This window comes from Cupressus sempervirens, chromosome 3, assembly GCF_028749045.1.
Source record: "Cupressus sempervirens isolate cs-2001-9-10 chromosome 3, ASM2874904v1, whole genome shotgun sequence".
Taxonomy (NCBI): Eukaryota; Viridiplantae; Streptophyta; class Pinopsida; order Cupressales; family Cupressaceae; genus Cupressus; species Cupressus sempervirens.
Genome location: NC_143120.1, coordinates 1,067,488,421 through 1,067,504,689, shown reverse-complemented (window position 1 = coordinate 1,067,504,689; position 16,269 = coordinate 1,067,488,421). Strand labels below are relative to the sequence as shown.

The window sequence follows — 16,269 nt, the reverse complement described above, 5'->3', positions numbered from 1 at the left end:
ACCACTTCTCCAATAGGACTTCTCAATCAGTTCTGGCCAATGAACGAGAATCGCCTTGATTCCCCTGCACTTTAGGCTCCGCCACACCCAGGCGGGTAAACCTTCACCTCAAACGTTGACTGCCTAGTTCAAGGCTTTTCTATAACGAATTTAAACTTTTGGAGTTCTCCGACTGGCAAGGTCCTCCTCGAACTCAATTAAAATGAAAACTAGATGCTAGATAATGGTTGAATGTTTTTGTATAATTGAATAATAATTAATTTGATGCTTGTAGGAAGGAAGTTATAGATTTTCTAACTTCAATAATAAAAAGACCAGTGCCTCTGCTCCTCTGGCCAATAGAGTCAACTTTAGTGAATTTTACGTACAACTTTATGAAGTTCTTATGCACTTATGCTGCCAACAGTTAAATAATCAAGATGCGACAGACCAAATATTATGCAATCTTAAATTAGTCCAGACACAGATATGGAAACAATTTAATATTTCACAATATCTGTGACGATCAAATTTAAATACTAAATGACCTTGTCCACTTATTTGACATTTAAATTGTATGCAGTATTCTAAATAATAATTGCAAAGGATGATTCATTTGTAGTTTAAATCTCCACGCCTTTAAAAATAAACAAAACACATTTTATTTTATTATTAAAATAAAATAATGGAATTTATATTACAAAATCATATTAAACTCCTTATCCATCCGTACAAGTAATGTAAAATAATTTTTCCTGAATATGAATGTTTTTCCGAATATATTGAATCAGTGTTCCTCTCCAACTTCTGACCTTATTTATATCCTCTATATGTCTTTGGATGTAACTTTTCAAATGAAAAGTCATATTTCTTTTAAATAGATATTACACCTCCTGATTAATTAATCATATCATATATCATTTACAACAGTTAATAACGTATTTTATCAAGTGATAATTTTATTTATCGTAATCACTTAACTTCGAAAAATTGTCAATGAATATCACTTTAATATTTGATTGCCCTAAGTCTCTTTGTCTTGGTCCTTTGAATATATTTGGTGATAATATTTCATTCTCCCGTAAGCTCCTCTATTTCATGTTTAAGGGGCTCCTTTTTAAATAAATTATACAATGATCTCTAAACATAATCGAATCTTTTATCATGTTATTTTAATATAACCCCATCTTCTACAATATAAGGAATTTAATATTCCTGCGGCTCTGTTCACACAGGCCTGAAGAGTTGATTCCTTCCTGTATAGTGCTATGATTGGAGACTTATTCCATCCATATACTCTTCCCATACCATTATTCACTCTGTGCATATTTGGTGGCGTTGACAAGTTTGACGTGGGTACATGGCATCTCCATTTGGGTTATGCATTCCCATTAATATCTATGTATGCTGGAAATGTGACTGTTTGAAGCTTTCGTCTTTCCTCTCAGTGACAGCAGTATACAACCGACGGGCAGAGATCATTTTTAGTGTATTTCCCCGTACCTATGGCTTCAAATTGCAATCGATAAGGTGTGAAGACATCATCATCGTGCTCCATACCTCCACAAGCCCACTCTGTGTGGAGTATTTGATACCCGAATTCAAACCTAGTTTGCATCATTATTCATATGTATTTTTGAACTGTGTTGGGTATGGGCGTGAGTTCAATGAATATCTGATTGTTCTTTCGACAACAATATTACATCAACATGGGCAAACAATCAGGCCTTCATTGGTGCAATAACCTTCATGTCTAGTTGAGTGTTGAAAAGGTGAAGCATCATCAATTCTGTAGATATCATTCTCCTATTTGGAGGACAGTCTTGTCTGTGTGGTATATGATATGAAATGCCTGAGCTTCAATTAGATTGAAATGTGATTAGTTGTATATTTCCTCATAGTTATGGTTGCCAAGGGGCTTCAAGAAGTTCAGTATGTGGAGCATGTAACACTGGTAAAATCAAATACTGAGAGGAGACAATATTAAAGACATTTGCTTGCAACAAGCTGTCTGAGATTCCCTGTATGTAGTAGTGTGGAGGACAAGGCTTGAATATAGGTACTTTAAATGTGAGCTTTTGTTGGCCAGCTCTTGCCATTCTTTTGACAAAATAAACAGTTTTAAATAATAGATGTGATCACTTTCATAATCCTCAACCAAGCAAATCTAGTGTTGAGCCTCCATGAAGATTATCTGGAATTATTTAATCTTTAAAACACTTCATGTGACTCGACCTATATTGGCAGATAAATGGATTCAAGGAAATCTTCATGCTAGTGTGGTACATACAGTTTTTAGTTCATTGACATATGTGCATATTATAAGAAATTTTAGGTAGAAGCTTCATATGCGAGATGTCCAAATGCATATACAATATGTGACTGCAAGTCTGACAATTTATTTGGAGGTGGGTATTTCTATGGCAGAATAGGAGGCCAAATGAAATTGACAAAACATTTTGTGATCCTAGCTGTGTGTCAAAGATGTCATTAATAATTGTTGAGGCAAAAGATGTTCATGTGCTTTGATTGTTTCCTACTACCACGACTATCCTCTCTAGATGCATAGTTGGTGCTTTGTGGATCAATATCTCTATGCCGCACATCACACTAAACACCGATCCATGTTTTGTAGACTTATATTGAACGATGCAAACAGCATAGTAAGAATCATCACTACTGCATCTTTAAATTATTATTTTTTAGCAAACCAACATTGTTGTCAATTTTTTATCAAGTCTCCAACATTATTTCATAAATGGAGGTCTTAAATTTTGCCAAAATTTGGAGTCCCATCAGGAATGATGCCCACAAGATGATGTACTAATATAAATATTACTTGTTAGAGGATGGACCCTATTAGGAGTCTATTACAACATTTAGTACATAGAGTCCCTGTTAGGAAACTATGAATCCCTGTTAGGAGATTCCAACCTTGTTAGGAGTTGTAGTACAATGTATTCAAGAAGATCCCACTGCCCAAACATGCAATTTCATTTACAAGAAGAGCTCACTACTCAAACGAGTAATCTACTATTAAGTTCCTCCTTCCTCTGTTCTGTCAACTGAACCAATCACTGTTAGACTTTGTAGACCAAGTCACAAACCTTAGATCCAAATATCAAACCTCGGATCACACAATAAAACCTCAGCAATGAAGTTTCCTTCACTTCCACTCTGCTCTGCACAACTTCGCATTCCGCTCTTTGTACTGCTTACAATCACTTCTTCATGTCATGTTTGATAAAGGAAAATGTCCGTCCTTTATACGGAATCCATAAAACAATTCCCTGAGTCGGTTGTTACACCTTCTCAATTAATTATTATAGGACCACATTAAGAACACATTACACTTAGCGATAACATTAATCTTCCACCTTGCAACTTGAATAACTTTCTGTACACACAATATTATGACAAGCGAGCTTAACCACATCATCATCAACATGTCTTCTACACATACTCAACCTCGATTCTCAAAATAACAATTCTGCTACGAGATATACCAAGTTTACCAAAACATGCCTCTGTAAACTCTATCTTAGAATAGACATCACCAAAACTTACATAACTTCTTCCAAACTTAACATTTCTTCACTCGACGTTTACTGCATATAGTAGATACTCAGAAGTATCTCCTATAACCTTGGATAGTGAGAATACTCAACTAGACGTCCATACCAACTTGATCTTTCCATTGTTCTTTTGTCAAATACTACAGAAAACTGCTATGTTGACATCAATAAAAAACTCAATCATGAATGTAACATATCATCATAGTAACATACCTACAATACTCCCCCATAGGAATATCATCAGCATTCATCCTTCCAACAATCTCCCCCTTTGGCATTGATGGAAACATAGATGAAAAACATCTAGTTCCAAGAATACCAATTACAAAAGACTGTTAGCCTTTCTTTTCAAATCCTCTTCACCAATCATTCTATCAAATTGTTTTCTTTGCTAATCTTCTCCCCAACTTGAATCTTCTCCCCAACATGTTTTTCATGCTAATATTCTCCCCCATTGACATCAATGTCAAAGGTTTCAACATCCATCAAAACTCTGTAGCAACTCATTCTTGCTAGCTCAAGTGTCCAAAGACACTGTTCAAAAACATCCAACAAGAGTCCTTGATGACTCTGTCCATCACAAATACTCTCCCATACATGAAGCATCAGCATTCAGTCCAGACAAACAATAGTGCTCTGTAACACTAGACTAATGCACTCTTGCATCTTCTACTCTGATGTAGGAAGGGGCATTATCCCTAGCATACCTCGCAAATACTCAAAAGTCTCTTTGGGAAGAGGCTTAGTGAATATATCTGCAATCTGCTCTTTAGTGCTCACATACTCCAATCTAATTTCCTTTTCTGCAACTTTCTCTCTCAACATGTGATACTTGATAGAAATGTGCTTGGTCTTAGAATGCAACTCTGGATTCTTAGACATATTTACTATGCTTCTGTTGTCACAATGTATGACAACAGGTTCACTGAATTCTATCCTTATATCTTTCAGCATCTGCTTCATCCAAACAACTTGATTACAGTTGTTTGTTGTTGCAACATATTCTACTTCTATTGTACTTTGTGAGGCACAATCCTACTTCTTGCTCAACCAAGAAACCAATCTTCCTCCAAGAAAGAAGGCTCCACCACTGTTGCTCTTTCTATCATCCATACTGCCTATACAATCAGCATGAGTATAAGCACTTAGAGTGAAAACATTAGATCTGTCATACCACAATCCCAACTCAAGTATTCCTTTCAGGTATCTAAATATCCTTTTGTTTGCTGTATAGCATGCTTCTTTGAGATCATCTTGGAATCTTGCAACAATTCCAATTGCATTTGCTATATCCAGCCTTGTGTGAGTCAGATATTGCAAACCTCCGATCATAGATCTGTACTTCTTCTGCTCAACAATAAGTGTCTCATCCTTTGTAGGTAACTTATGTCCAGTTACTATAGGTGTTCCAACAGGGTTTACATGTTTCTGAACCAAACCTTTTCAGTAAATCCTTCAAGTACTTACTCTGAGAAATAAAGATTCCTTCTTTATTCTGTACAATCCGTAATCCTAGAAAATATTTCATTTCTCCTATCATACTCATTTCAAATTCTTTCTTCATTTCTTTTGCAAACTTTTCACTTTCCTTATCATTTCCTTCAAATATGATATCATCAAAAAAATTACCAAAATCATTAGTCCATCATCAATTTCTTTCCAATAGAGATTACTATCTGCCATACCTTTGTTATATCCAATCTTTGTCAAACGTTTGTCCAACCTTGCATACCAGGTTCTTGATGCTTGCTTCAAGCCATACAATGCTTTCTTTAATCTGCATACTATGTCCTTGTCATCTGTCAAAGGACAACCTTCAGGCTGTTCAATGTATACCACTTCTTCAAGTTCACCATTCAGAAATGCTGACTTGCCATCCATCTGATATACTTTGAATTTCGTGTATGTTGCATATGCTAAGAATAATCTTGCTGCTTCTATTCTAGCCAAAAGAGCATAGGTCTCATCATAGTCTATTCCTTCTTGCTGTGAGTAACCTTTACATATCAGCCTTGCTCTGTTTCTTACAACTTCTCCTTATTCATTCATCTTGTCCCTGAATACCCATTTAGTTCCTATCACATTCTTATCTGTTGGTCTGGGGACCAATTCCCATGTCTCATTCTTTACTATCTGATCCAATTCTTCTTTCATAGCTTATTTCCAATGATCATCTTTACATTCTTCATTTGCATTCTTTCGTACAACTTGAGATATCAAACATAGTTCTTCATTAACTCTGCTTCTTGTCATCACACCTTTATCTTTGCTTCCGATGATCTACTCGGATGGGTGATTCTTTATCATATTCTTTCCCGAAGTAGGAGTTGCTATCTCAACTCTCGACTCTGCTAAAGGTTCTGAGTTTTGTTCTTGCCTTAACTCTCCTTTATTCTGCAAATCACTGTTAGTCTCAAGAAATACTTCATCATTTCTTAGCTTAGTGACAACATCATCATCAGAATTGTAATAAACTATTCTTTCTTGTATTCTAAATTTCTCATCAACTCTTACATTTGCACTTTCCATAATAGTCACCAAAGTTGTCTCTTCTATTACTTCCTCTTCATTAATCAATCTAGGCTCATTATCACAGTCATTCAAGAATCTTTCCACACTTGCTTTAAATTCTTCATCTTCATCAAAAAGAAAACTCTTTCTAGTTCTTCTTAATCTCTTAGGACATCTGGATGAAAAAAGACCAAACTCTTTCCATGGCCAACAAACAAGAATTTTCATACCTTCTGGTTCTCTCTTCATAAGTAGATCAATACCTTCCTTTATCATTATGTCTTCTTCACATCTGGATCTATCTTTGCTTGAGCTTCTATTCTTTTGTATACAACAGAAGGATTCTGGATTTGAAAACTCAATGCTCTGCTCTTTACACAAATCTGATAACTCGCCAAGAATTTGCACCATTCGGGTGTCAAAATTTCCTTTGTCAAATTGAGGACTATCTTTCCTAAACATGCTCGCCATGGATCTCCCAAAGTTGTTAAACTTTTATCTTCAAGGATATGATGCTCTGATACCAATTTTTAGAAACAATAGTCCACCAAGATAACTAAGAGGGGGGGTGAATCAATTATCCAATAATTAAAACATTTACTATCCTTAAACAATCTTATCCATTCAACCAAAGCAAACAACAACCATAACAAGATGTACATAAACAATTACACCAAATATGTTAACTAGGGAAACCCTTGATTAGAGGGAAAACCCCAGTGGGAATGATGCCCACAAGATGATGTACTAATATAAATATTCCTTGTTAGAGGATGGACCCTATTAGGAGTCTATTACAACATTTAGTACATAGAGTCTCTGCTAGGAGACTTTGAATTCCTATTAAGAGATTCCAACCCTATTAGGATGTATGCAAGAAGAGCCCACTACCCAAACATGCAATTTCAATTACAAGAAGAGCTCACTGCTCAAACAAGTAATCTCCTGTTAAGTTCCTCCTTCCTCTGTTTTGTCAACTGAACCAATCACTTTCAAACCTTGTAGACCAGGTCACCAACCTCGGATTCAAATATCAAACCTCGAATCACACAATAAAACCTCGGCAATAAAGTTTCCTTCACTTCCGCTCTACTCTGCTTAACTTCGCACTCCGCTTTTTGTACTGCTTACAATCACTTCATGTCATGTTTGATAAAGGAAAATGTCCTTCCTTTATACGGAATCCATAAAACAATTCCCTGAGTCGGTTGTTGCACCTTCTCAATTAATTATTATAGGACCACATTAAGAACACGTTACACTTAGCGATACCACTAATCTTCCGCCTTCCAACTTGAATAACTTTTCATACACGCAATATTATGACGAGCAAGCTTAACCACATCATCATCAACATGTCTTCTACACATCCTCAACCTCAATTCTCGAAATAACAATTCTGCTAAAAGATATAACAAGTTTACCAGAACATACCTCTGTAAACTCTATCTCAGAATAAACATCACCAAAACTTACATAACTTCTTCCAGACTTAACATTTCTTCACCTGACGTTAACTGCATATACTAGATACTCAGAAGTATCTCCTATAACCTCGGATAGTGAGAATACTCAACTAGCCATCCATACAAACTTGATCTTCCCGTTGTTCTTCTGTCAAATACTATAGAAAACTGCTATGTTGACATCAATGACAAACTCAGTCATGAATGTAACATATCATCATAGTAACATATCTACAATACTCCCCAATAGGAAAATCATCAACATTCATGCTTCCAACACCAACCACGTACATCATTACATTGATAGATTTTATGGTTATTGATTGATGAGCATTCATTCATTCCTGACGGATCCATAGGCAGAATCAAGGATCCAGCCCGTATCCTCAAGGATCCAAGCCACAGCCTAAGGATCCACAAGTAGAATCAAGGATCCTGCCTAGATCATCAAGGATCCAAGCCACAGCCCAAGGATCCTCAAGGATCATTAATTTCATTTTGTAATTCAATAATTCAATGTGAATGTGTTGATTTTCTTTATAATCGTGAAAATAAATCAATTATCAAGTATACTAGAATCATAGATTCATACTATGAAATGATTTAGTTTTAGAATTATATATATTTCTCTCATTTTTTAGTGTACATATATATGTGTGTGTGTGTGTATCATTTTTTAGTATATATATGTATATATTTATTTATTTATATATACACACGAATCCTCCACGAATAATAATTGAGAAAAAAAAATCTCGGATCCACAAATCCAATTCACGTGCCCAAATTGGATTCATTTCACAAATCGGTAACTAAGATATTATTTGGGTATGATAAGAACGAATAAACTATCCCTTAGTGACAATGGATCTAACCTTAACATATGTAGTGAGGATTGTTTGAAAAAGCTCAACAAAGATACTACTTACAAAAAATCTAAGATCACAATCAAACGTTTTGATAATACGATTAGATAACCTTTAGAAACCACAACATTACCAATTACCATAGGATTGATTACTTGAGATACTTCATTCCAAATGATGTTGGGTCAATTAGCATGGATCCATGCAATGAGAGGTACCCTTCTACCCTGCATCAGTCACTAAAGTTCACTCAAAAGAATAAGATTTCTGTTGTTAGAGCTCATTAAGGTCTTTATTGATATTCTAGAAATACAAAAGTTACTCAAAAAAATTGACAAAACAAATCGAACTTATATAAGAAGATACACACCAAAATAATGAGCTTGGAATTGGGGAAAACTTCATTTCATACCACCATATGTGGGGGAATTTGAGATAAGTAATAAAGGTTTTGACATTGTTCCTTTACTTATGGGAACCCATACATACAAACATAGGCTTGATTATAAAAGAAAACAGATCACCAAAGATGGTTGCATATGCGATAGTGGATCACAAACTGATTGTGCTTGGTGATGATCATACTTCCCTCTCCTTTCCATCACTCCAAAAATGGGCCTCATTTTCGGGATGGCAGGGGAACGGCTAGGGGACAGTGGCAAGGGGAGGACGGGGCAAGGAGGAGTGTTTTATAGTATACATATAGAACTTGAAATGCTTGTTATGAAATGATCTTTCAGTAGAACATACCAAATTAAAATACTTGAACATAGCCAAATTGCAACATGAACTAGAACCATTGAACATTCAACATAGTAACATATTACATACCCAATAGTAACATTCAAAAAACAAAAGTCAAATAGAAATCCAAGTCCCCATACCAGCAGCAGCATGGTTGTGTAATGGCGTAGGTGGGGGTACTTGGGTACATGAGTACCCGCTGCGGGGAAGTCTCAAGGACGAGTACTTCAAGGTTTGGGAGGGGAGTGCGAGTCCTCGTGTAACACTGGATATTATTTTAGATTTTGGGGCCACTTAATTAATTAACTTAACTAAGTCACTTATATCAAAACTTTGGACATTACATAGTTTTGAATTGAAGCCAAAAGGCATTCACAATTTGGCTCAAATCTTGAGTTGGAACTCAAGCAAGTGTTAATTTCTGTCCAAATCTTGGGACTCAAAGCCAAAACAACCCTGATTTCCACTCAAAGGTTGGACTTGGGGCTTAAGCCCAAGAAATGCCAAAGTTCTGCACATTTTCTTAGGCTCTATTTATTGCTTTTAAAAGCTCAATTGATATTAAAGCAAAAATTTCAAACCTCCAAGTCAAGTCGGCCTATGGGAGAGTCGTGATTTAAATGTTTTAATGCAATATCAAGTCAGCCTTGTAGGCCTAAGAGAGGCATCTCTCCATGGGAAGCCTATAAAGAGGAATGCAAACTGTCAATCACAATTTAAACTCAAAAAACCATTTGATTAAAGGCAGAGCAGGCCAATGATAAACATGCCAGACTGATCAATAAGGAGGTGATTGTAAAGGATAGTAAACAGATTGAGAAGTAAACAAAGAGACAAAATCAGGGATTAAGATCAAAAGTCTGCAATCAAGAGATGTGGACTACAATAGACCAGAAGTGAATTAGGAGGAAAAAATTAGAAGATTCGCCAAACACAGCAAGTAGGATGAATTCAAGCATCCATTCAGATAGTAATCGGGTTTAGAAATCAGAATTCAAATTGAAAAATCAGAAATTTGTTTGTGTAAGACAGATAGGTGATAAGGTTGTCAAGAGTTTTACAGAGTAAATCTACAAAGAAAGAGTAATTCACAAGTCATTTTATTTCAAGTCTTCATTAAAAATGTTAATGATTATCTTCTCAAAAATATTTTACAACACAAATCTTTCTCTGGTTTTGCACGGATCCACGCATAAAGCAAGGAGTCATTACAATATAATGGGCAATATGGAGAAAGGAAGTACATCACGACTTCAGAACCTCAGGCAAGGCACTTGCAAGTCCTCCTAGACCGAGCGAAGAAGATCAAGATTATGGAAGTGCAAATGCAACGAAAAACTCAATAATTCCAAGGCTTGGAGGAGAAATCATGGCAATGGCAAAGAAAGATGAAAGAAGAAAGCATCATTGATACGATGACTAATGTTGTATATCCATATTTGTTGGAAACCTCAACCAATGGTGATGATTGAATTGTAACTATACACATCTCCTTGAATGAGAAAATCAAGATGCAAATCAAGCTCTAGTTCACCATTGAATTGTAACGATGCACATCTCCTTGAATGAGAAAATCAAGATGCAAATCAAGCTCTAGTTCAAAGTCATGAAGAAAGATAAAGCCAAAATGTCAAGATAAAAACAACTTCAAGAACACCTTAATGGGAAGGTTTCCAAAACAAGGAGGGAGAAGTGGAGTTAAAGAAAAATAAGCATGTTCAGGTGGTGCACCTTCATCTCCACCATTCTAGTTAGTCCAAGTGGTGTGAGGAAGGAAATTAATATTTTACTCTATTGGATTTTCTCATTGGTCCATCCTCAAATGGATATGTATTCAAAGGCAATGTGATTTTCTCATAGGTCAGCATTTAATGGTTGTAGGTAGTAGTTGTAACTAACCCTAACTAAGGTTGCTTAGATTAATCTGGGCTATTGATCTTCGATCCATCTAAGTCATTCATTGTACTTGAGATCTCTATATAAGGCATGCTCAAGTTATTAAGGAGACATTTGGAAAAATTGTTGTTGAATATTGCCCAAAGTAATTGTGGATTCATTGTTGATTTCATTGTGGATACTTGTATTATTTTGGAGCATTGCATGGTTTCATACTTCTCACTTAGAATAGGATTACTTTATGTTGAATAGAAGTAGAAGTTGTGATATTGCTATCAAGATTTAACTGTGTAGCTTTTGAGTCAAACTCATTGACCCATATTTCATGAGTAGTGATTCAGCACGAATCCATCTGTCATGAGAATAAATGGAACCCTTAGCACTCATTGGATCTAGGTGATGCTCATAGAGATAAAGCACCGGGACTTCCCAGGAGGTCACCCATCCCAGCGCACTTAACCACGGAGTTTCCTCCATGGTTAAACTCACTCTGCTTGCAACCCCATTTGCAAAACCTTCACCAAGTGTTGTGCCTTATGAACCATTTATTAGAAAGCCCCTTAAGTTCATCAAATGATTAGTAGGAGATCATTTCCACAGCAAGTCTCCTACTTATCAGAAGTAGAAGTTGTTTAAGTAGATGAATGAAAGATATTATTGTTGGTGAATCATGGTGAAACCTGTGTTCATACCTTTTGGCACTTATTGATTACAAGTAACAGTGTCAAGTTCATCTAAACTTCTTGCATTGTTAGAGTTGGCTTAGCTTTCTAAACCCAATTCCTTTTTGCAATTTATTTCATTAGAAGTAGTTGAAGAGCTCAAAATTGCCAAAACATTCCCATTGAAAAGTTGATGTCCATGAAACAACAGCATGATTCCCTTTGTGATTACCAATAAATCATATCATAAAACTGAGATATATCCAACACAAAGTCGCAAGTTTGCAGCGACTACCTTGGGGTTGTCTTACTTGATCGCACAATCACCGTATTTTATAGCATATGAGATTTTTGTTGAAGAGAGAATAGGATACTTCAGTACTTTATTCTGCATGTTGAAGTGATCACAAAACTCACATCATCACAGTGCTATTTGCAGAGCTCAATGACTTCAGTATTCCAGAAGTTTGAACTAAAGCATTCACAAGATTCAAGAAGACGATTGAGCAACTTAACATAAGTGATGGAGTATGCCTACAAGAGATGTTATTGCCTTCTTGGTGTAGGATCCATAACACAGTCCATTCAGAATTTACATGTTCACTATGTGAAGAATTCATCAATCAAGTCAAATGCCAGTTTGAATTATCAGAGTCTTCCGAGAAATGCATTACAGACAAAATATGGAGTATATCCCTCAAGAAAATGAGTTTGGTATCAAAATCATCTGACAGTAAAAACATTAAGTTACAAGAAGGTACCATGATTGAGCCTAGATGATGATTTCTTAAGTGTTGCACCAAAGGAAGAATACTGTGAGGTAGAAGTCAAAATGGAAGACCTTCAATCAAGCAAGGTTCTCGCAAATGAAGATCAAGGTTTAGAATTGATAGAAAATGAAGAGCCACAAGATGTTTCCATGAGGGGAGACCATCAAGGTTTTAAGTAGAAGACTTAGCACAAGAAGGAAGTGATGCAAAGAAATGTCAAAATTCATCAAACAAGCAAGAGAAGTAATTCAAGTCAATTGTAACAGGGAAAAAGTTATTCAATGTACTTCAAGAAAAGGAAATCCTTAATGAATGTTCATCCTTGCCACAAAAAGAGGATTCAAATGAAGAATTTCAAGCCATCCTAAGACAACCAATTTCAAGCCTTGGAGATGAACAAATTGACATGCAAGATAAATGGGCAAGTTGTCGAAATGGAAGTAAAAGATGCAGAACATTTAATGTGGCACTACAACATGAGATTGTGTTTGAAGAAAGAATTGGGGAAATATTTGAGGATCAACCTATCAAAGAATCTTAGTTTTCAAAGATACAATTACAGAGCTGCACAAATATGCATGGTTTATGCATCCACTTACTGCAACTTTCTCTGCTGCTGCACTAAACAACTCTTGAATTCTCTCAATCTCCTCTCCAAGCAATGCACTATAGTCCTCCAGTCCTTGACCAAATACCGGACTTTCATTAACCTATTCTTTCTGATCTACCTCTTCTTTCACTACCTCAACCTGCAAGGTAATTTATTCTGCATCACTTTAATTCACCAACAAATGATCCATCATGACTATTTCCTCCTCTCTTTTCTCTTCATTCATGTGTTCTACTCTTACTTTTTTCACCTTCCAGCTGCAACTCTCCTTCAATGGGAATCTCCACCTCCCACAGCTCTCTTCCCAATATCAGTCAAAGAATGAAAACAACTCTCTTCTTTGTGGCTTCAAGCTCTCAACCAATCAATACTTTGCATACCTGGAGGCTGGAACGACCCTTTTGACAAAACTGCTTCATACTCTGAAGTGTGAGCTACCTAATGATTGATGATCTGTTGACACAACTTCACACTTCACCTGTGGGTCCTGGCACCCAATCTGCTATTCCCTTTTCTCTATATGATTACACATTAATCCCTCCATATCTCTGTCTTTACACCTCACTCTGCACTCATTTTGCTAACCACCAAGCCTTCTCCTCCCTTGAGCTTGTTTCATCATTTCTCCTTCTATACACAACCACTGATTCCCACCTTTCCACACAGCTACACACATTATTCTATCCCCTTCCAATCCAATTCGTTCCTTCTTTGGTTGCCTCTCCCTCTCCCCATTTTTCACTTCATAGCCCCTCTATTTAATGGGTCTATCCACCACCATGCAGTCTCCTTCCCATTTTTCAATCTGCCATCAATTTGAATTCCTCCTCTAAGTCTTTTCAAATTCTCATTGAACCTACCCCCTCCCAACTGCCATTCTTTGTCTATGCAGCGATATTCATTTTCTCTCAGTGTTCCTTCAGTTCCCATTGTTTTCTTTCCTCTTCCCTGTGTTACTAAAGCTCTCTCCATTGCTTTCAGCTTGACACGTATTTATTAAGGATGGCTAAGGTTGGCTTTACACCTACCATTGGATTTGCTTGGCTGTTTCTAAAGAATTTTTAGTAATTCCATTCAATTCATATCCTACAAACTTGCAATTAGTGGGATGATATCTCTTTGAGGCATTCTATCAACCAATGTTTGGATGACGAACCAAACTTTGTTAGAAAACTCCATCATGAGATGATAGCATGTAGATGCATGCTATCAAAATGTTTGTGGGCCTTGTCTTTGCTTCCACATTTTACATACATGTCATCCAATGAAGTTGCAACTACAACGTCAAAATTGAAACAAACAAAATGGAAAATATTTTTAGTTGATGCCGATTGTCAACTCACCCATTATGCTCCTATATCAGAATCCATTTGGATAAATTAGCATCTCCAAGGTCCTTGTCAACAATCTTTTTTACTCAGACACATGTATGGGAAGAGACAAACAGAAAATGAAGGACATTTATCAATGGAAAAACTGCATGTAGGCAAGGAGTCCACAGACTAAATTGCACGCAAAGACCTTCCCAGCCTGACAGTCATAGATTCATATCCAGAATGCTGAATCGGTCACCAAGCGCAATAGAAGGCAGAATTCTTTTATTGTCATTCAAAAGTCACTATAGAGCTCACACGTTGAACCCCTTCAAACCACTTTCATTTATCATTTACATTTACTGTCTCATTTCATATTGATTTAGATCTGATTGTTAGTAATCATTTTATAATTCATTAGATCCTAAATTATTTGTAGGGTAAATTTTATTTCCTTTTAAATATCAAATTATGACTTTATGTTAAATGATTCATTTACCAAGAACAAGTAAACCCATTAGCCTACAACCTTGACATTTGAGTATGCCAAAGAAGTGAGTGTTCAATCTGTTCATTACAACAATGAGAAATTCACCTACTAATTTTATGATGAACAGGAAAAGGGTTTGACGAGCTCTCAACCCCAATACAACACTATCACAGAATCTAATCTCACAGGAAAACAAACAAACCAGGAATAGAAAAACCACCTACTTTAAACTCGTCTTCAAAGCAGAGACAGGATCTTCAAAATCTTCGCTCCACAGTTTAGTGGTGACAAAAACCTCATCCCTTTTGACCACCCCATTTTGAAAGGCCTCCTTGAGAGCGTCCCCCAATGCAATCTCTGACCCATAAAGACTGGCCGTATCAAAGTGTCTATACCCTACCTGGAGTTGCATATAAAGAATTATCAAGATTTTTTTACTTAAATCACAAATTAAAAATGACTATCCTAATCAAGAAAAGAATCGTTACTAATGTCCACAAATGAGCAAACTTTATACAATCTGTTCTCGACGTGTCTACTTATTTAACAGATTTAGTCTGTAAGGCTGTGTTTAAGCAGTAAATCAGAGGGGAGAAAAAAGAGAATTTCATGGACAACGCTGTTATCAGGTGTTCCTGTAAAATGGTAATGAATTCTCTGCAGGAAGTAAAAAGCATGCATGTAAGAGAGAGGAAAACAAAACACTTACCTCCAAAGCTGCAGCTACTGCTCTCTTAATTTCATCGTGGTTCTGTGTGTCTGAAGCGGTTCCAAGACCAACCAATGGTATTGTGGTGCCGGAATTGAGTTGAGCAACTGCACCTAAACTGCCCATTTCTAGACAAAAAGCCAAAAGGGCGTTCACACATTGAGTCCGTGCAACAAAACATAAATATAATCAAACATTGCAAACTGAATTTCATATTTACAGGGTACCGGATATTCATTTGAAGTAGAGTTACGGTCGATACACAAAAGCCATTCTTAGAATTCAGTGAAAATGGAAGGATAAAAGTGTGCATTGAACCGAATGAATAGAAGATTTTTACCTGGAAAAATTCGACTTCAGATTTTAGCTGAACCTGTTCAAATGCTGCAAAATGCATGCAGAGATGGGTTCTGATCATAGTTTTAAACAAGAATCGAGTGGAATCTGTGGCAACAGCTGTCACAAATAAAGAAGCGATGTGACTGCAAAAGGCTGAACACGAAATCAGCGTGATCGTACAACTGGTTCTCTTCCATGAATTCAATTATGATGCGTCTGTATATATTTGTCGTTTTTTTAATGAAAACAGAAAATTGTACAATTAAGAAAAAAAGGAAGAATTGTTTTTGGGAGGCGTGTCGCTAGAAGTTGATGCCCAGGCTGAGTTTGGTCACAAAA

The 16,269-nt window shown here is 36.3% G+C and overlaps 1 protein-coding gene across 1 annotated transcript in view; it reads right to left on the bottom strand.

Moving 5' to 3' along the window:
- LOC149570426 (non-functional NADPH-dependent codeinone reductase 2-like) overlaps positions 1-15,988 on the bottom strand; it is a 31,359-nt gene extending 15,371 nt beyond the window's left edge. Inside the window, exons 1-3 of the mRNA XM_089823080.1 lie at positions 15,932-15,988; positions 15,592-15,719; positions 15,107-15,282 (exon numbers count right to left, since the gene is read on the bottom strand). Of these exons, the coding sequence (XP_089679206.1) occupies positions 15,107-15,282; positions 15,592-15,717 (302 nt within the window). The 5' untranslated portion in view covers positions 15,718-15,719; positions 15,932-15,988. The remainder of the gene's footprint in view (positions 1-15,106; positions 15,283-15,591; positions 15,720-15,931) is intronic.
- Between the last annotated feature and the right edge of the window lie 281 nt (positions 15,989-16,269).